The following is a 13,897-nucleotide window of genomic DNA, read 5'->3' as shown; positions in this document are numbered from 1 at the left end:
CCCAAGTGCTTAGTACAGTGCTCTGCACACAGTAAGCGCTCAATAAATACGATTGATCGATTGACTGATTATTTTATATATATTTGTACAGATTTATTACTCTATATTACTTGTACATATTTACTATTCTATTTATTTTGTTAATGATGTATATATAGCTTTAATTCTATTTGTTCTGACGATTTTGACACCTGTCTACATGTTTTGTTTTGTTGTCTGTCTCCCCCTTCTACATTGTGAGCCCGTTGTTGGGTAGGGACCGTCTCTGTATGTTGCCAACTTGTACTTCCCAAGCGCTTAGTACAGTGCTCTGCACACAGTAAGCGCTCAATAAATACGATTGATTGATTGAACAAAACAAAACAAGTAGACAGGTGTCAAAACCATCAGAATAATCTGATTTATCCAGCTCTGCAGCACAGAAGAATTCTAAAATGACTCCCCTTGGGATTTGGTCCACGTCCACCTCTTCCCCCATCTTGCTTGCACCCCAGAAACAGGCTGTTTTTGGAACTGCTGGTGTGTTGGAGTTGGGGCTGGATGGCTGTGCTTCTTTGGGGCTTCTGGAGGAGTGACATGGCAGTGGCCATATATTTTGGGAGGAAATGTTAAATAGAAGGTAAGGGGAAAGGGAAGGATCACCAACGATCCCCACAACCATTCCCAGGAGACAGTCAAAGGCAGGGAAAAGTGAGGCAGGTGTGAATTTGGACATTAAGAGAAGTACTGGAAAGAGCCCTGGCTTGGCAGTTAGAGGACCTGGTTTTAATCCTGGCTTCACCACTTAACTTCTGTAGGAGCTTGGGAAAGTCACAACTTCCCTGGGCCTCAGTTACCTCGGCTGGAAAATGGGAATTAAATCCTAATTCCTCCTGCTTAGACTGTGAGCTTCATGAGGGGCAAGGACTGTGTCCAACCTGATTAACTTATAGCTACCCTAGTGCTTAGAACAATGCTTGGCATGTAGTAAGTACATAACAACTATCAGTATTATTATTAATTTTATTACCATTTGGCATGATATAATTAAGGGACATCAAGGGAGAATGACAACTTCTTGCTTCTTGAGTTATTATTACATATTACATACATTACCCTGGTATTACATAACAGGGTGTCTGCTCTACTGCTTTTAACCTAAGAAGAACTTAACTAATCAAGAACAGGGTAGCATTCTAATCAAAACAAACCTATTAAACTGATATTTCACCACCTATTTCCTCCTAATAGTGTTCTCAATCCCGAGATACGTTATAACACAGGAACTTAAAAGGTGAAAAAAGACGGGTATGTTTATAACAATCAGCAACACATGCACACATACCAAGCATTATTGTAAAAACTAGCTTAAAAAACGCTCTTGGTTCCTGAGCACAAGACTACACGCCGTATAGTATTTTGTACTTTTGTATTTTTGAATATTGTATTTTTCCTACAGTGCTTTTACTACCTGAGAAATTACATGGTTTTTTTCTTCCCCTTCTTTCAATTCTCCTTTCCCCAATGCTTTGGCTGAATTCCTCTTTCACAAGAGGCTGGCCAAGCTGGTAGTAGTTCCATTCTGAGCCTGAAACTGTACAGGAGGAGGTCCATCTGTCCACTGAAAAGCAGAATAGGACAAAAATGTATTTATGTCAAGGAAAAAGAAAGACTTTAGAACCCAAAATTTTACTTCACAGGAAACATATCTCAATAATAATAATATAATAAATAAATATACTGCTTAAAAAAGACTGAGTCTTCATACCGTAATAAGGTTGTGCTCTGGAAGGCTACACGCTTCAATATGATCTTGGAGAAGCTGCTGAGAGAAGTTCTGATGAAGCTGAGAGGCTTCATGTGCATCCATTGCATTCCCACAAGCTTTACTTAGGTCTTGAAGGCAAAGACACAAAGAAATGCTGAAAGCACAGAATTTAATATAATTCAAAATGGAGTAGGTCCAATCTATAGCAATGGAGCAGCATGGCTTAGGGGAAAGAGCACAGACCTGGGAGTCAAGAGTTAGATCTAGGTACTACTTCCAGCTCTGGCATTTGCCTACTCTGTGACCTTGGGAAAATCCCTTCACTTTACTTCTCTGTGCCTCAGTTTCCTCATCTGTAAAATAGGGACTCAATACCTCTTCTCCCTCCTGCTTAGACTGTGAGACCCATTCAGATCAAGGTCTGTGACCTACCTGATTATCTTATGTCTACCCCAATGCCTAGAATAGGACTTGACGCGTAGTACCCTAACAATGATGATAATAATAGTCAAAATGGAGCAAACTGCAAAATATGCTCTACTGTTGGAATAATGATTTACTTTTTTAAAAAAGTAGGAGGAAAGAGAAGGATGAATGAATTAAAGTGGAAATTAAACATTCATTAATTCACTCATTCATTCAATCAATCGTATTTATTGAGCACTTACTGTGTGCAGAGCTTTGTACTAAACACCTGGAGAAGTACAACGGAGCAATAGAGAGAGACAATCCCCTGCCCACAATGAGCTCACGGTCTAGCGCGGGGCAGACAGACATCAGTACAAGTAAACATACATCAATATAAATAAAATAAATTGCAGATATAGTGCTGTGGGGCGGGGAGGTGGGGGACAGCAAAGTCAGGAGAGAGTCAGGGTGACGCAGAAGGGAGTGGAAGATGACTTCAAGTTTGGTCTACCTCCTAATGCACCGTCTAATTTTTTTTTTCAGCCACTGTACAAACCACTGGGATAGATACAAGCTAATCGTTTTGGACAGAGTCCATATCCTAGATGGGGCTCACAGTCTTAATCCCAATTTTACGGTTGAGGCATGTGAGGTACAGAAAGGTTAAGTGACTTGCCCAAGGTCAAAAAGCAGACAAGTGGTGGAGCTAGGACTATAACCCAGATCTTGCTGACTCCCAGGTCCATGCTCTAGGCCAAGCTTTGATTCTAGGTTTTGCCAAAAGACTCAGGATACATGTCACCAAATGGAAGGGATTTAAAATCCAGGCTATAATAGCTCCTGGATTCTAAGGCAGTCTGTATTACTATGGCTTTTAATCAGTTTTTGGAAAAAATCAAGATAAAAGAACATAAAACCTGAAAGAAAAAAAAGTGACGATAACTAAACAAATTCTTAAATAATGCAAGATAAATTGGAATGCAAGATATGTAATGGCAAAAATGAGTTCCAGAGAGAAAGCTGGATAAAGAAAATGGACACTGAGCAGACGGACAACCATGTAACTCATGTCAATAAACTATGGTTCAGAGATTACTGTGATAAATTTAGAAGCATCTGTACTTCACTGGTGGAATAAGAGAATGCCATTTCTCTTAGCATGACATTTAGTCCCCAGATAAAAATGGGTAAAAAACAAAAATTTGTCAGTGGAGCAGAAATTTCCAACTCACCCAATAAAGTTCCATTCCACCCATTATTTACAGTTCTCACCTTCAAAATTGATCTCATGCCTCTGGAGCTTAAATATCCAAATGAAAGTTTAGGGAAAGGGGAGAAATACAGACAATCCCCCAGAGGGTCTTTTTTTCCCCATTTCTTCCTATTTTTGAGGTTTTACTCTGGGGAGAGTTCTGCAATGGGGGTTTGAGAATGCAGTATAAAATCAGACTCACTCAGCTTTGGTCAGTTAGGCTGGGAAAGTTCTATTCCCAGGTCCTTCAAAAGGATCACTTATCAGCAGTACTGCTGCCATTTTCAATTGCTCTACCTAGGAACTTGCAGAGAATGCAATCAGGTATTTATTTCTCCTGTTACTCCTGGTATTCCTAAAGATAAAGTTTCACATACTAGGTTGTTCAGCCATGCTGTTGCTTAACTCACCTCTCAGCAGAGCTGAAGACCAAAGCTGCACAGACATGTCTGGAATCTTGCTTGCCAGTTGCATGGCTGGCACCACCATGTTATTACTCTCCTGGCCAAGACATTAAAAAAAATCAGAAATTACTTCTTGGAAATGGATTAAAAAGGTATACATACATTATAACTGTTACCAAGAACAATTGTTTCGTTCCTGTCAAATGGGCTAAATTTTGGATCACTTGCTTATACCAGTAAATCAGTCACTCGTATTTATTGAGCATTATTGAGCATGCTCTACTGAGCGTGGCTCAGTAGAGAAGCAGCGTGGCTCAGTGGAAAGAGCATGGGCTTTGGAGTCAGGGGTCATGAGTTCGAAACCCGGCTCTGCCAATTGTCAGCTGTGTGACTTTGGCCAAGTCACTTCACTTCTCTGGGCCTCAGTTCCCTCATCTGTAAAATGGGGATTAAGACTGTGAGCCCCCCGAAGGGACAACCTGATTCTTTTTTTTTTAAGCGCTTAGTACAGTGCTCAATAAATACGAGTGAAAGAATGCATTATTTTGTGCTTGGACGAATACAACAGAGTTAGTGCCCAAGGAGTTTGCACTCTGGTAGACGGGACAGGACCGAAAATAAATAAATATTCTGGGAGCACTAATGGAGTTTAAAGATATCTACGTTAAGTGTCATGATGGAGAAACTAGGTGAATTCCTAATTGCTCTAGGGAATGAGAAGTCAAGGTAGCTGGTTAAAGTGTCAGCAGGAGGTGGTGACATAGGGTGGGGAGAAAGGAGATGAATATTTTTCACTGAGATGTGCTATCCAAGAGAGGGACGTTTACTTAAAAAAATACCCCGGGGAAGAAGAATTTACCTATTCTTTCCCAATAAAGGGAACCTAAATGCTTAAGGCAAAATTATGTAAATAGACGGTTATATAAAGCTGTCTGAAAAAATGAAAATGAATCGCAAAACTTCTCTTGAGTTTCACATTGTTTCCATCAAAGAAAGCTCAGAATAAAAATTCTTAATAGATCCTCTACCACCCAAACTGAGCTGAACCTAATTCATTCATTCAATCATATTTTATTGTGTGCATAGTGTGTGCAGAGCACTGTACTAAGCGCTTGGGAAGTACAAGTTGGCAACATATAGAGACGGTCCCTACCCAACAATGGGCTCACAGTCTATCTTCCTGGAGGGGGGGAGACGTCATTTTTATCATTACTATTATGGTACTTGTTAAGCGCTTACTACGCGCCAAGCACTGTTCTAAGCGCTGAGGTAGATACAAGTTAATCAGGTTGGACTCAGTCTCTGTCCCACATCGGGCTCACATTCTTAATCCCCACTTCAGCGATGAGGTAACTGAGGCCCAGAGAATTTAAGTGACTTGCCCGAGTCCACACAGTAGCCGGGATTAGGACTCAGGTCCTTCTGCCTCCCAGGCCCATACTCTATCCACTAAGCCATGCTGCTTTTCGCCGAGACCCCTAAAAAATACGAAGGCAGAGAAAAAGGAAGGAAACACGTCGAGGATACTCCAAACAAAGCTGAATCTATTTTGGTTTCGATTTTTTCAATCAATCAAGGTGTTGGCGGGTTCTGATCCCGGCTCCACAACTTGTCTGCTGTGTGACCCTGGGCAAATCACTTCACTTCTCTGTGCTTCAGTTAACTCATCTGTAAAATGAGGATTAAGACCGTGAACCCTCTGTGGGGCAACCTAATACAACCTTGTATCTACCCCCGCGCTTGGAACAGGGCTTGACACACAGTAAGCACTTAATAATACCGTTATTATTATTATTAATATTATTAACAGGAGGGAGCCGTGGGATCAAAGGAGGGGTTTTTTTGGAAAGGGGAAATATGAGCAAGTTTGAAAGCAGTGAGGAGAAAAGCCACTGGAAAGCAAACAGTTGAAGACAGAGGTTAGGGAGGGAAGAAGGTCAATAGGGGCAAGAGATAGGGGATGTGGGGGAGACAGAGACAGGGGACAGAGAAGCAGTGTCGCCTAATGAATAGAACAAGGGCCTGAGGTCAGAAGGACTTGGCTTCAATGCTCTCCATCACCTTGCCCCCTCCTACCTCACCTCCCTTCTCTCCTTCTACAGCCCAGCCCGCACACTCCGCTCCTCTGCTGCCGCTCACTGTGCCTCATTCTCGCCTGTCCCACCATCGACCCCTGGCCCACATCCTACCCCTGGCCTGGGATGCCCTCCCTCCTCACATCTGCCAAACTAGCACACTTCCCCTCTTCAAAGCCCTACTGAAAGCTCACCTCCTCCAGGAGGCCTTCCCAGACTGAGCCTCCCTTTTCCTCTGCTCCTCCCTCCACTCCCCATCACCCCGACTCCCTCCCTCTGCTCTACCCCCTCGCCCCCCAGCACTTGTGTATGTATTTACATACTTACTATTCACTATTTACTATATAGTGAATTTTACTATATATGTATATATTTATATACTATAAATACTTAAATATGAAAATTTTTCATATTTACTATATATGCATTTACTATGATGCATATATATCTATAATTCTATTTACTTATATTGATGCCTGTCTACTTGTTTTGTTTCGTTGTCTGTCTCCCCCCCTTCTAGACTGTGAGCCGGTTGTTGGGTAGGGACTGTCTCTATCTGTTCCTGAATTGTACTTTCCAAGCACTTAGTACAGTGCTCTGCGCACAGTAAGCGCTCAATAAATACGACTCACTGGCTGACTGACTGAATGAATGAATGATTCTAATCCTGCCTCCACCATCTGTCTGCCTTGTGACCTTGGGAAAGTCACTTCAATTCTCTGTGCTTCAGTTCCCTTCTCTGTAAAACAGGGAGTAAGACTGTGAGCCCCATCTAGGGCACGGGCTGCATCCAACCCGATTACCTTGTATCTACCTCTACCCAGCGCTCAGAACAGTGCCTGGCACATAGTGAGCACTTAACAAAAGAAGTTTAAAATAAAAAAAAGAGTGGGGGGTAGAGAAGGAAGAGGGAAGGAAGAAGGGGACCGTTTCCATGTAATGGAGGGGGCAGAAGCCAGACTGCAGGGGCTCAAGTAGAGAATTAATCAATCAATCAATCAATCAATCAATCATATTTATTGAGCACTTACTATGGGCAGAGCACTGTACTAAGCGCTTGGGAAGTACAAATTGGCAACATATAGAAACAGTCCCCTACCCAACATTGGGCTCACAGTCTAAAAGGGGGAGACAGAGAAGAAAAACCAAACATACTAACAAAATAAAATAAATAGAATAGATATGTAGAAGTAAAATAAAGAAATAAATAGAGTAATAAATATGTACAAACATATATACATATATACAGGTGCTGTGGGGAAGGGAAGGAGGTAAGATGGGGGGGATGGAGAGGGGGACGAGGGGGAGAGGAAGGAAGGGGCTCAGTCTGGGAAGGCCTCCTGGAGGAGGGGAGCTCTCAGCAGGGCCTTGAAGGGAGGAAGAGAGCCAGCTTGGCGGATGGGCAGAGGGAGGGCATTCCAGGCCCGGGGGATGACGTGGGCCGGGGGTCGATGGCGGGACAGGCGAGAACGAGGTACGGTGAGGAGATTAGCGGCGGAGGAGCGGAGGGTGCGGGCTGGGCTGTAGAGGGAGAGAAGGGAGGTGAGGTAAGAGGGGGCGAGGTGATGGAGAGCCTTGAAGCCCAGGGTGAGGAGTTTCTGCCTGATGCGCAGATTGATTGGTAGCCACTGGAGATTATTGAGGAGGGGAGTACTATGCCCAGAGCGTTTCTGGACAAAGATAATCCGGGCAGCAGCATGAAGTATGGATTGAAGTGGAGAGAGACACGAGGACGGGAGATCAGAGAGAAAGCTGATGCAGTAGTCCAGACGGGATAGGATGAGAGCTTGAACGAGCAGGGTAGCGGTATGGATGGAGAGGAAAGGGCGGATCTTGGCAATGTTGCGGAGCTGAGACCGGCAGGTTTTGGTGACGGCTTGGATGTGAGGGGTGAATGAGAGAGCGGAGTCGAGGATGACACCAAGGTTGCGGGCTTGTGAGACGGGAAGGATGGTAGTGCCGTCAACAGAGATGGGAAAGTCAGGGAGAGGGCAAGGTTTGGGAGGGAAGACAAGGAGTTCAGTCTTGGAACTGGAGAATTGGATGAGAGAACGTGGAGGTAGCATATGGACTTTCCATTTCCTGTAAGTCTCCTCCCTCTGATAGCCCCATCCCAGTACCTCTCTCACGGCATTCCCCCTCACCCGCCTATCCTATCCTGCCCCTCGCCTCAGTTCACTACCATCTAATCCTCCCCACCCCTCATGCTGTCGTCCTCCCCTACCCTCTAACCCACCCCTCTCCTCCTTCCCCAGTACAGCCCCTCATTCCCCGCCCCACACAAAGACCACCATCACATCACTCGCATCCAACCTCTTCCAAACCCTGGCACTATCTTTCCCCCATTTCCCCCGACAGCCTCAGCTATGTCCTGTGGATCCCAGTTCCACCATGGGAAGCTTCCCTTCGCCCCTGGACTGTTCCTGACCCAGTCACTGCTCCTTCTTGCCACTACTGAAACCTGGTTCTCTGCAGATGAATCTATCTTCCTGGCCGCTCTCTCTAGAGGGGGCCTCAGCTTCTCCCCATCCCCAAGGTTCACGAGATAAAGGGGAGAAATCATCCTCCTTTTTGCCCCCGCCACCCCCCATGATGATTCTGTAAAATTCCACCCCACATCCCTCTTATTTCCTTCCTTTGAAACCTACCCACCCTTTCCAATTATTCGTCCCATTATCCACCTCCCTCTGGTCCCAACTCCAACTTTCTGAACCTTTCCCCTTTTCCTTTCTTCCTGTCCATACCCTGATCCTCAAGAACGTCAACATCCACGTAAGTGTTTTCAGCGATCCTTCCACTGCCTGTTTCCTCACTCACCAACTCCACTTCTGCTTCATAATAATAATAATAATAGTAATAATAATGGCATTTACTTAAGCTGCTTACTATGTGCAAAGCACTGTTCTAAGCACTGGGGAGGCTACAGGGTGATCAGGTTGTCCCACGGTGGGCTCACAGTCAATCCCCATTTTACAGCTGAGGTAACTGAGGCCCAGAGAAGTTAAGTGACTTGCCCAAAGTCACACAGCTGACAACTGGTGGAGCCGGGATTTGAACCCATGACCACCTGACTCCAAAGCCCGTGCTCTTTCCACTGAGCCATGCTGCTTCTCAATGATATAGTAATTAAGGCAGGGTAGGATAAGTGATTGGATTAATGTGGTAGAAGTTTGGATGGAACGAAAAGGACAGTCAGGTGAAGGTAAAACTGACAGGATTTAGTGACAGGCTGACTATGTGGGTTGAATGAGATAGAGGAGTCAAGGATAACTGCAAGGTTACAGGCTTGTGAGAGGGGAAGAATGGTGGTGCCATCTGCAGTGATGAGAAAGTCAGGGAAAAAGTGTTGGATGGTAAGATACGGAGGTCCTTTTTGGATATGTTAAGCTTGAGGTGGTGGGAGGTCATCCAAGTAGAGATGTCTTTTCCCTCTCCTCCCTCTCCTCCTCCCCAGCCCCCCGACCTACCTCCTTCCCCTCTCCACAGCACTTCATCCGCTCCATCCCACCTCACTCACACACCAATTTGGCCACATGCTCAGTCTCAACATCTCTACTCACTGTACAATCCTCCAGCCTCAACAGCTCTGAAATTCCGCTCTCCAACCTCATCCACCTGAATTTTGCTGCCCACCCTGAAAATCTGGCACTTCCCAAGAGAGACCCTTCATACTGGACTCATTTTCCCTGCTCTTTTTTCCTCTGTTGATCTTGAAATACCAACCCACAGCCGTGGTTCCCTTCCACAGAATGCTTCCTCCACTCTGGTGGACGACCTGTGGAATGCTAATGGCGGAAATCTGGACACTGGCCTGTGAGCCTGTTGTTGGGTAGGGACTGTTTCTATATGTTGCCGACTTGTACTTCCCAAGCGCTTAGTAAGGGAAGTGCTCTGCACACAGTAAGCGCTCAATAAACATGGCTGAATGAATGGATGATCTCACCCATTTAAAATTCAAAGTCATCAGGCCTACACTCTCACCGCTGCCCTCTCCACTGCTCACTCTCCTCTCCCTTGCTCCCTTCTCTCTCTACCCATCGAGTACCACCAACCCACAACCCTGGATCACCTCCACCGTCGTTGGTGGTGACTAGCTGGGTGGTGACTGGGTTAGGTGGACCAGAGTAGTGCAGTGGAGCTGAGGACTATGGGGAAGCAGGCAGCTGAAAGGACAACAGGAACATCCACATGGATACTGAAATGACTGAGAATGTACCGAGGACCAGTGTAGAATCGCTGCGATGTAGTCAAGGCTTACTGTGTGCAGAGTACTGCAGCAAGAGTACTCATAATCCCCGCCCTCATTACTGCCAGTCTAGCTCCTTGACAGACATTAAATTAAATTACACAATGGCACAGTTACAGAGAATGTCAGGCAACAGTAATTATAATAATAATTATGGCATTTGTTACGTGCTTACTAAGTGCCAGGAACTGTTTTAAGCTCTGGGGTAGATACAAGGAAATTGGGTTGGACAACAGTCCTTGTCCCACCTAGGGCTCACAGTCTTAATCCCCATTCTACAGATGAGGGAACTGAGACACAGAGAAGTTAAGTGACTCGCCTAAGGCCACCCAGCAGACAAGTGGAGAAGCCGGGATTAGAGCCCATGACCTGACTCCCAGGCCCATGCTCTATCTGCTGGGCCGCGCTGCTTCAACCTAACAATAGTATTAAGTGAGTGCTTACTGTGTGCTCTGTGCAAAAGCTCTTAGGAAAGGTGATAGATAGAACTTACAGTCTAACGGGAGACAGGCATTAATACAGATTAGGGATAGGGGAATTAGCACAGGAGCAGAAATAGATATAACGGACAGAACTGACTGAGTGCACTAAAACTGATGGTGACGAATTTCTACTCGATGCAGACGGGAACAGGCAATCATTGGAGACTTACTTTTGAGGAGTGCGGAGTTATGCTCAGTACAACGTTTTATAAAAATCACCTACCAACAGAGTGAGGTATGTGTGCACTGTGTGCATTGCTTTTCACTACTGACATCTATCTACTACTTTATCAATTATTCAGTAACTTTCACTTTCCTAAACTGTGCTCCCTCTGAAAAAGAAGCAACCTTACCCTTTCATTTTATTTTTTGAAATGGTTAGTTTACTTACCAATCTCTCATTCAATCCACATATTCAATCTGGCACCAAATCCTATTGGTTCAACTCTCACAACGTCGCTAAAATCCACCATTTCCTCTCCATCCAAAGTGAAACCATGTTAATCCAGGAACTTTATCCTATCCCGCCGTAAGTACTGCTTCAGTCTCCTTGCTGACCTCCCTGCCTCCTATCTCTTCTCACTCCACTCTGCTATTCAGATGATTTTTCAACAAAACTGTTTCCCCATGTTTCCTTGTTTCCCCATTCTTCAAGATAACCTCCCTCTGACTGTAAACTCATTGTGGGCAGGGAACGTGACTGCTATATTGTACTCTCCCAAGTGCTTAGTATGGCTCTGCACACAGTAACCACTCAGTAAATACAATTGATGGCTTGTGTGGTTACCCATCCTCCGCTCTGCATCTAAAAGACACTCCACACCTTGGGCTTTTAAAGCACTCAATCACCCTGCCCACTCCAACATCACCTCCCATATTTCTTACTTCAACCCAGCGCACACACTTTGCTCCTCTAATGCCAACTTACTCACTGTACCTCGATCTCGTCTATCTTGCCACCAACTTCTTGCCCACACCTGACTTCTGGCCTGGAACACCCTCCCTTTCCATAACCTCTATCCTAATCCTTCCCCACCTCTCAGCTACCTCTGACACTGTTGATCATTCCCTTCTCCTCAATACGTTGTCCAACCTTGGCTTCACTGACTCTGTCCTCTCCTTGTTCTCTTCTTATCTCTCTGGACGTTCATTCTCAGTCTCCTTCGCCGGCTCCTCCTCCCCCTCCCATCCCCTAACTCCAGGGGATGACCCTCAAGGGTCAGTTCTTGGTTCCCTTCTGTTCTCCATCTATACTTACTCCCTTGGGGAACTCATTCGTTCCCACGGCTTCAAGTATCATCTCTACGTGGATAATACCCAAAGCTACATCTCGACATCTCCTCCCCTGCTCTCTCTCCCTCCCTCCCAGCTTGCATCTCCTCCTGCCTTCAGAACAGCACCAGGTGGATGTCTTCCTGCCATCTACAACTCAACCATGTCCAAGACCGAGCTGCTTATCTTCCCTTCCAAACCCTGTCCTCTCCCTGACTTCCCCATCACTGCGGACAGCACTACCATCCTTCCCGTCTCACAAGCCCTCAACCTTGGTGTCATCCTTGACTCCGCTCTCTCATTCACCCCACATATCCAATCCATCACCAAAACCTTCACAACATCACCAAGATCCGCCCTTTCCTCTCCATCCAACCACTACTACGTTAGTACAATCACTCATCATATCCTGACTGGATTACTGCAGCAGCATCCTTTCTGATCTCCCAACCTCCTGTCTCTCCCCACTTCAATCTATACTGCACTCCCCCCATCTACACTGTGAGCCCGTGGCTGGGTAGGGATTGTCTCTATTGTTATTGAATTGTACTTTCCAAGCACTCAGTGCAGTGCTCTGCACACAGTAAGTGCTCAATAAATATGACTGAATGAATGAATAACCTTAAAAACCTTATTACTGAATGAATGAAGTCTTCACAACTTCAAGGCTCTCCATCACCTCGCCCCCTCCTACCTCACCTCCCTGCTCTCCTTCTACAGCCCAGCCCGCAACCTCTGCTCATTCATTCAATCGTATTTACTGAGTGCTTACTGTGTGCAGAGCACTGTACTAAGCGCTCCTACAGCTAACCTCCTCACTGTGCCTCGTTCTCGCCTGTCCCGCCATCCAACTCTGGCCCACGTCCTTCCTCTGGCCGGGAATGCCCTCCCTCCGCACATCCGCCAAACTAGCTCTCTTCCTCCCTTCAAAGCCCTACTGAGAGCTCACCTCCTCCAGGAGGCCTTCCCAGGCTGAGCCTCCCCTTTTTGCTCCCCTCCTCCTTCTCCCCTCCCCATCGCCCCCCCACCCTACCCTCTTCCCCTTCCCACAGCACTTGTATGTATTTCTACATATTTATTACTCTATTTTATTTGTACATATTTACTATATTTATTTTATTAATGATGTGAATATAGATATAATTCTATTTACTCTGATGGTATTGATACCTGTCTACTTGTTTTGTTTTGCTGTCTGTCTCCCGCTTCTAGACTCTGAGCCCATTGTTGGATGGGGACCATCTCTATATGTTGCCGATTTGTACTTCCCAAGTGCTTAGTACAGTGCTCTGCACACAGTAAGCGCTCAATAAATAAGAATGAATGACTGAAAAAACACATCTTCTCCAAGAGGCCTTCCCCAACCAACCCTCACTTCTTCTTGCAACACCCCTGCACTTTGAATTTGCACCCTTTATCAACTCCACCCACAACCCCACAGTACCTGAATATCCACCATTTACTTATTTACATTAATCAATCAATCAATCAATCGTATTTATTGAGCGCTTACTGTATGCAGAGCACTGTACTAAGCGTTTGGGAAGTACAAGTCGGCAACACATACAGACAGGCCCTACCCAACAGCGGGCTCACAGTCTAGAAGCGGGAGACAGAGAACAAAACCAAACATACTAACAAAATAAAATAAATAGAATAGATATGTACAAGTAAGAGAAATAAATAAATAAATAAATAGAGTAATAAATATGTACAAACATATATACATATATACAGGTGCTGTGGGGAAGGGAAGGAGGTAAGATGCTGGGATGGAGAAGGGGACGAGGGGGAGAGGAAGGGGCTCAGTCTGGGAAGGCCTCCTGGAGGAGGTGAGCTCTCAGTAGGGCCTTGAAGGGAGGAAGAGAGCTAGCTTGGCGGATGGGCAGAGGGAGGGCATTCCAGGCCCGGGGGATGACGTGGGCCGGGGGGTCGATGGCGGGACAGGCGAGAACGAGGCACGGTGAGGACATTAGCAGCAGAGGAGCAGAGGGTGCGGAGTGGGCTGTAG

The 13,897-nt window shown here is 45.6% G+C and overlaps 1 protein-coding gene across 1 annotated transcript in view; it reads right to left on the bottom strand.

Annotated features, from left to right (window-relative positions):
* Positions 1-988: 988 nt before the first annotated feature.
* LOC119946738 (MAU2 chromatid cohesion factor homolog) overlaps positions 989-13,897 on the bottom strand; it is a 32,505-nt gene continuing 19,596 nt past the window's right edge. Inside the window, exons 8-10 of the mRNA XM_038768170.1 lie at positions 3,818-3,908; positions 1,748-1,875; positions 989-1,600 (exon numbers count right to left, since the gene is read on the bottom strand). Of these exons, the coding sequence (XP_038624098.1) occupies positions 1,526-1,600; positions 1,748-1,875; positions 3,818-3,908 (294 nt within the window). The 3' untranslated portion in view covers positions 989-1,525. The remainder of the gene's footprint in view (positions 1,601-1,747; positions 1,876-3,817; positions 3,909-13,897) is intronic.

Source organism: Tachyglossus aculeatus, chromosome Y3 (genome assembly GCF_015852505.1).
Source record: "Tachyglossus aculeatus isolate mTacAcu1 chromosome Y3, mTacAcu1.pri, whole genome shotgun sequence".
NCBI classification, from domain to species: domain Eukaryota; kingdom Metazoa; phylum Chordata; class Mammalia; order Monotremata; family Tachyglossidae; genus Tachyglossus; species Tachyglossus aculeatus.
Note: the sequence above shows the minus strand (reverse complement) of the source record. Positions and strands in the feature narration are given on the sequence as shown.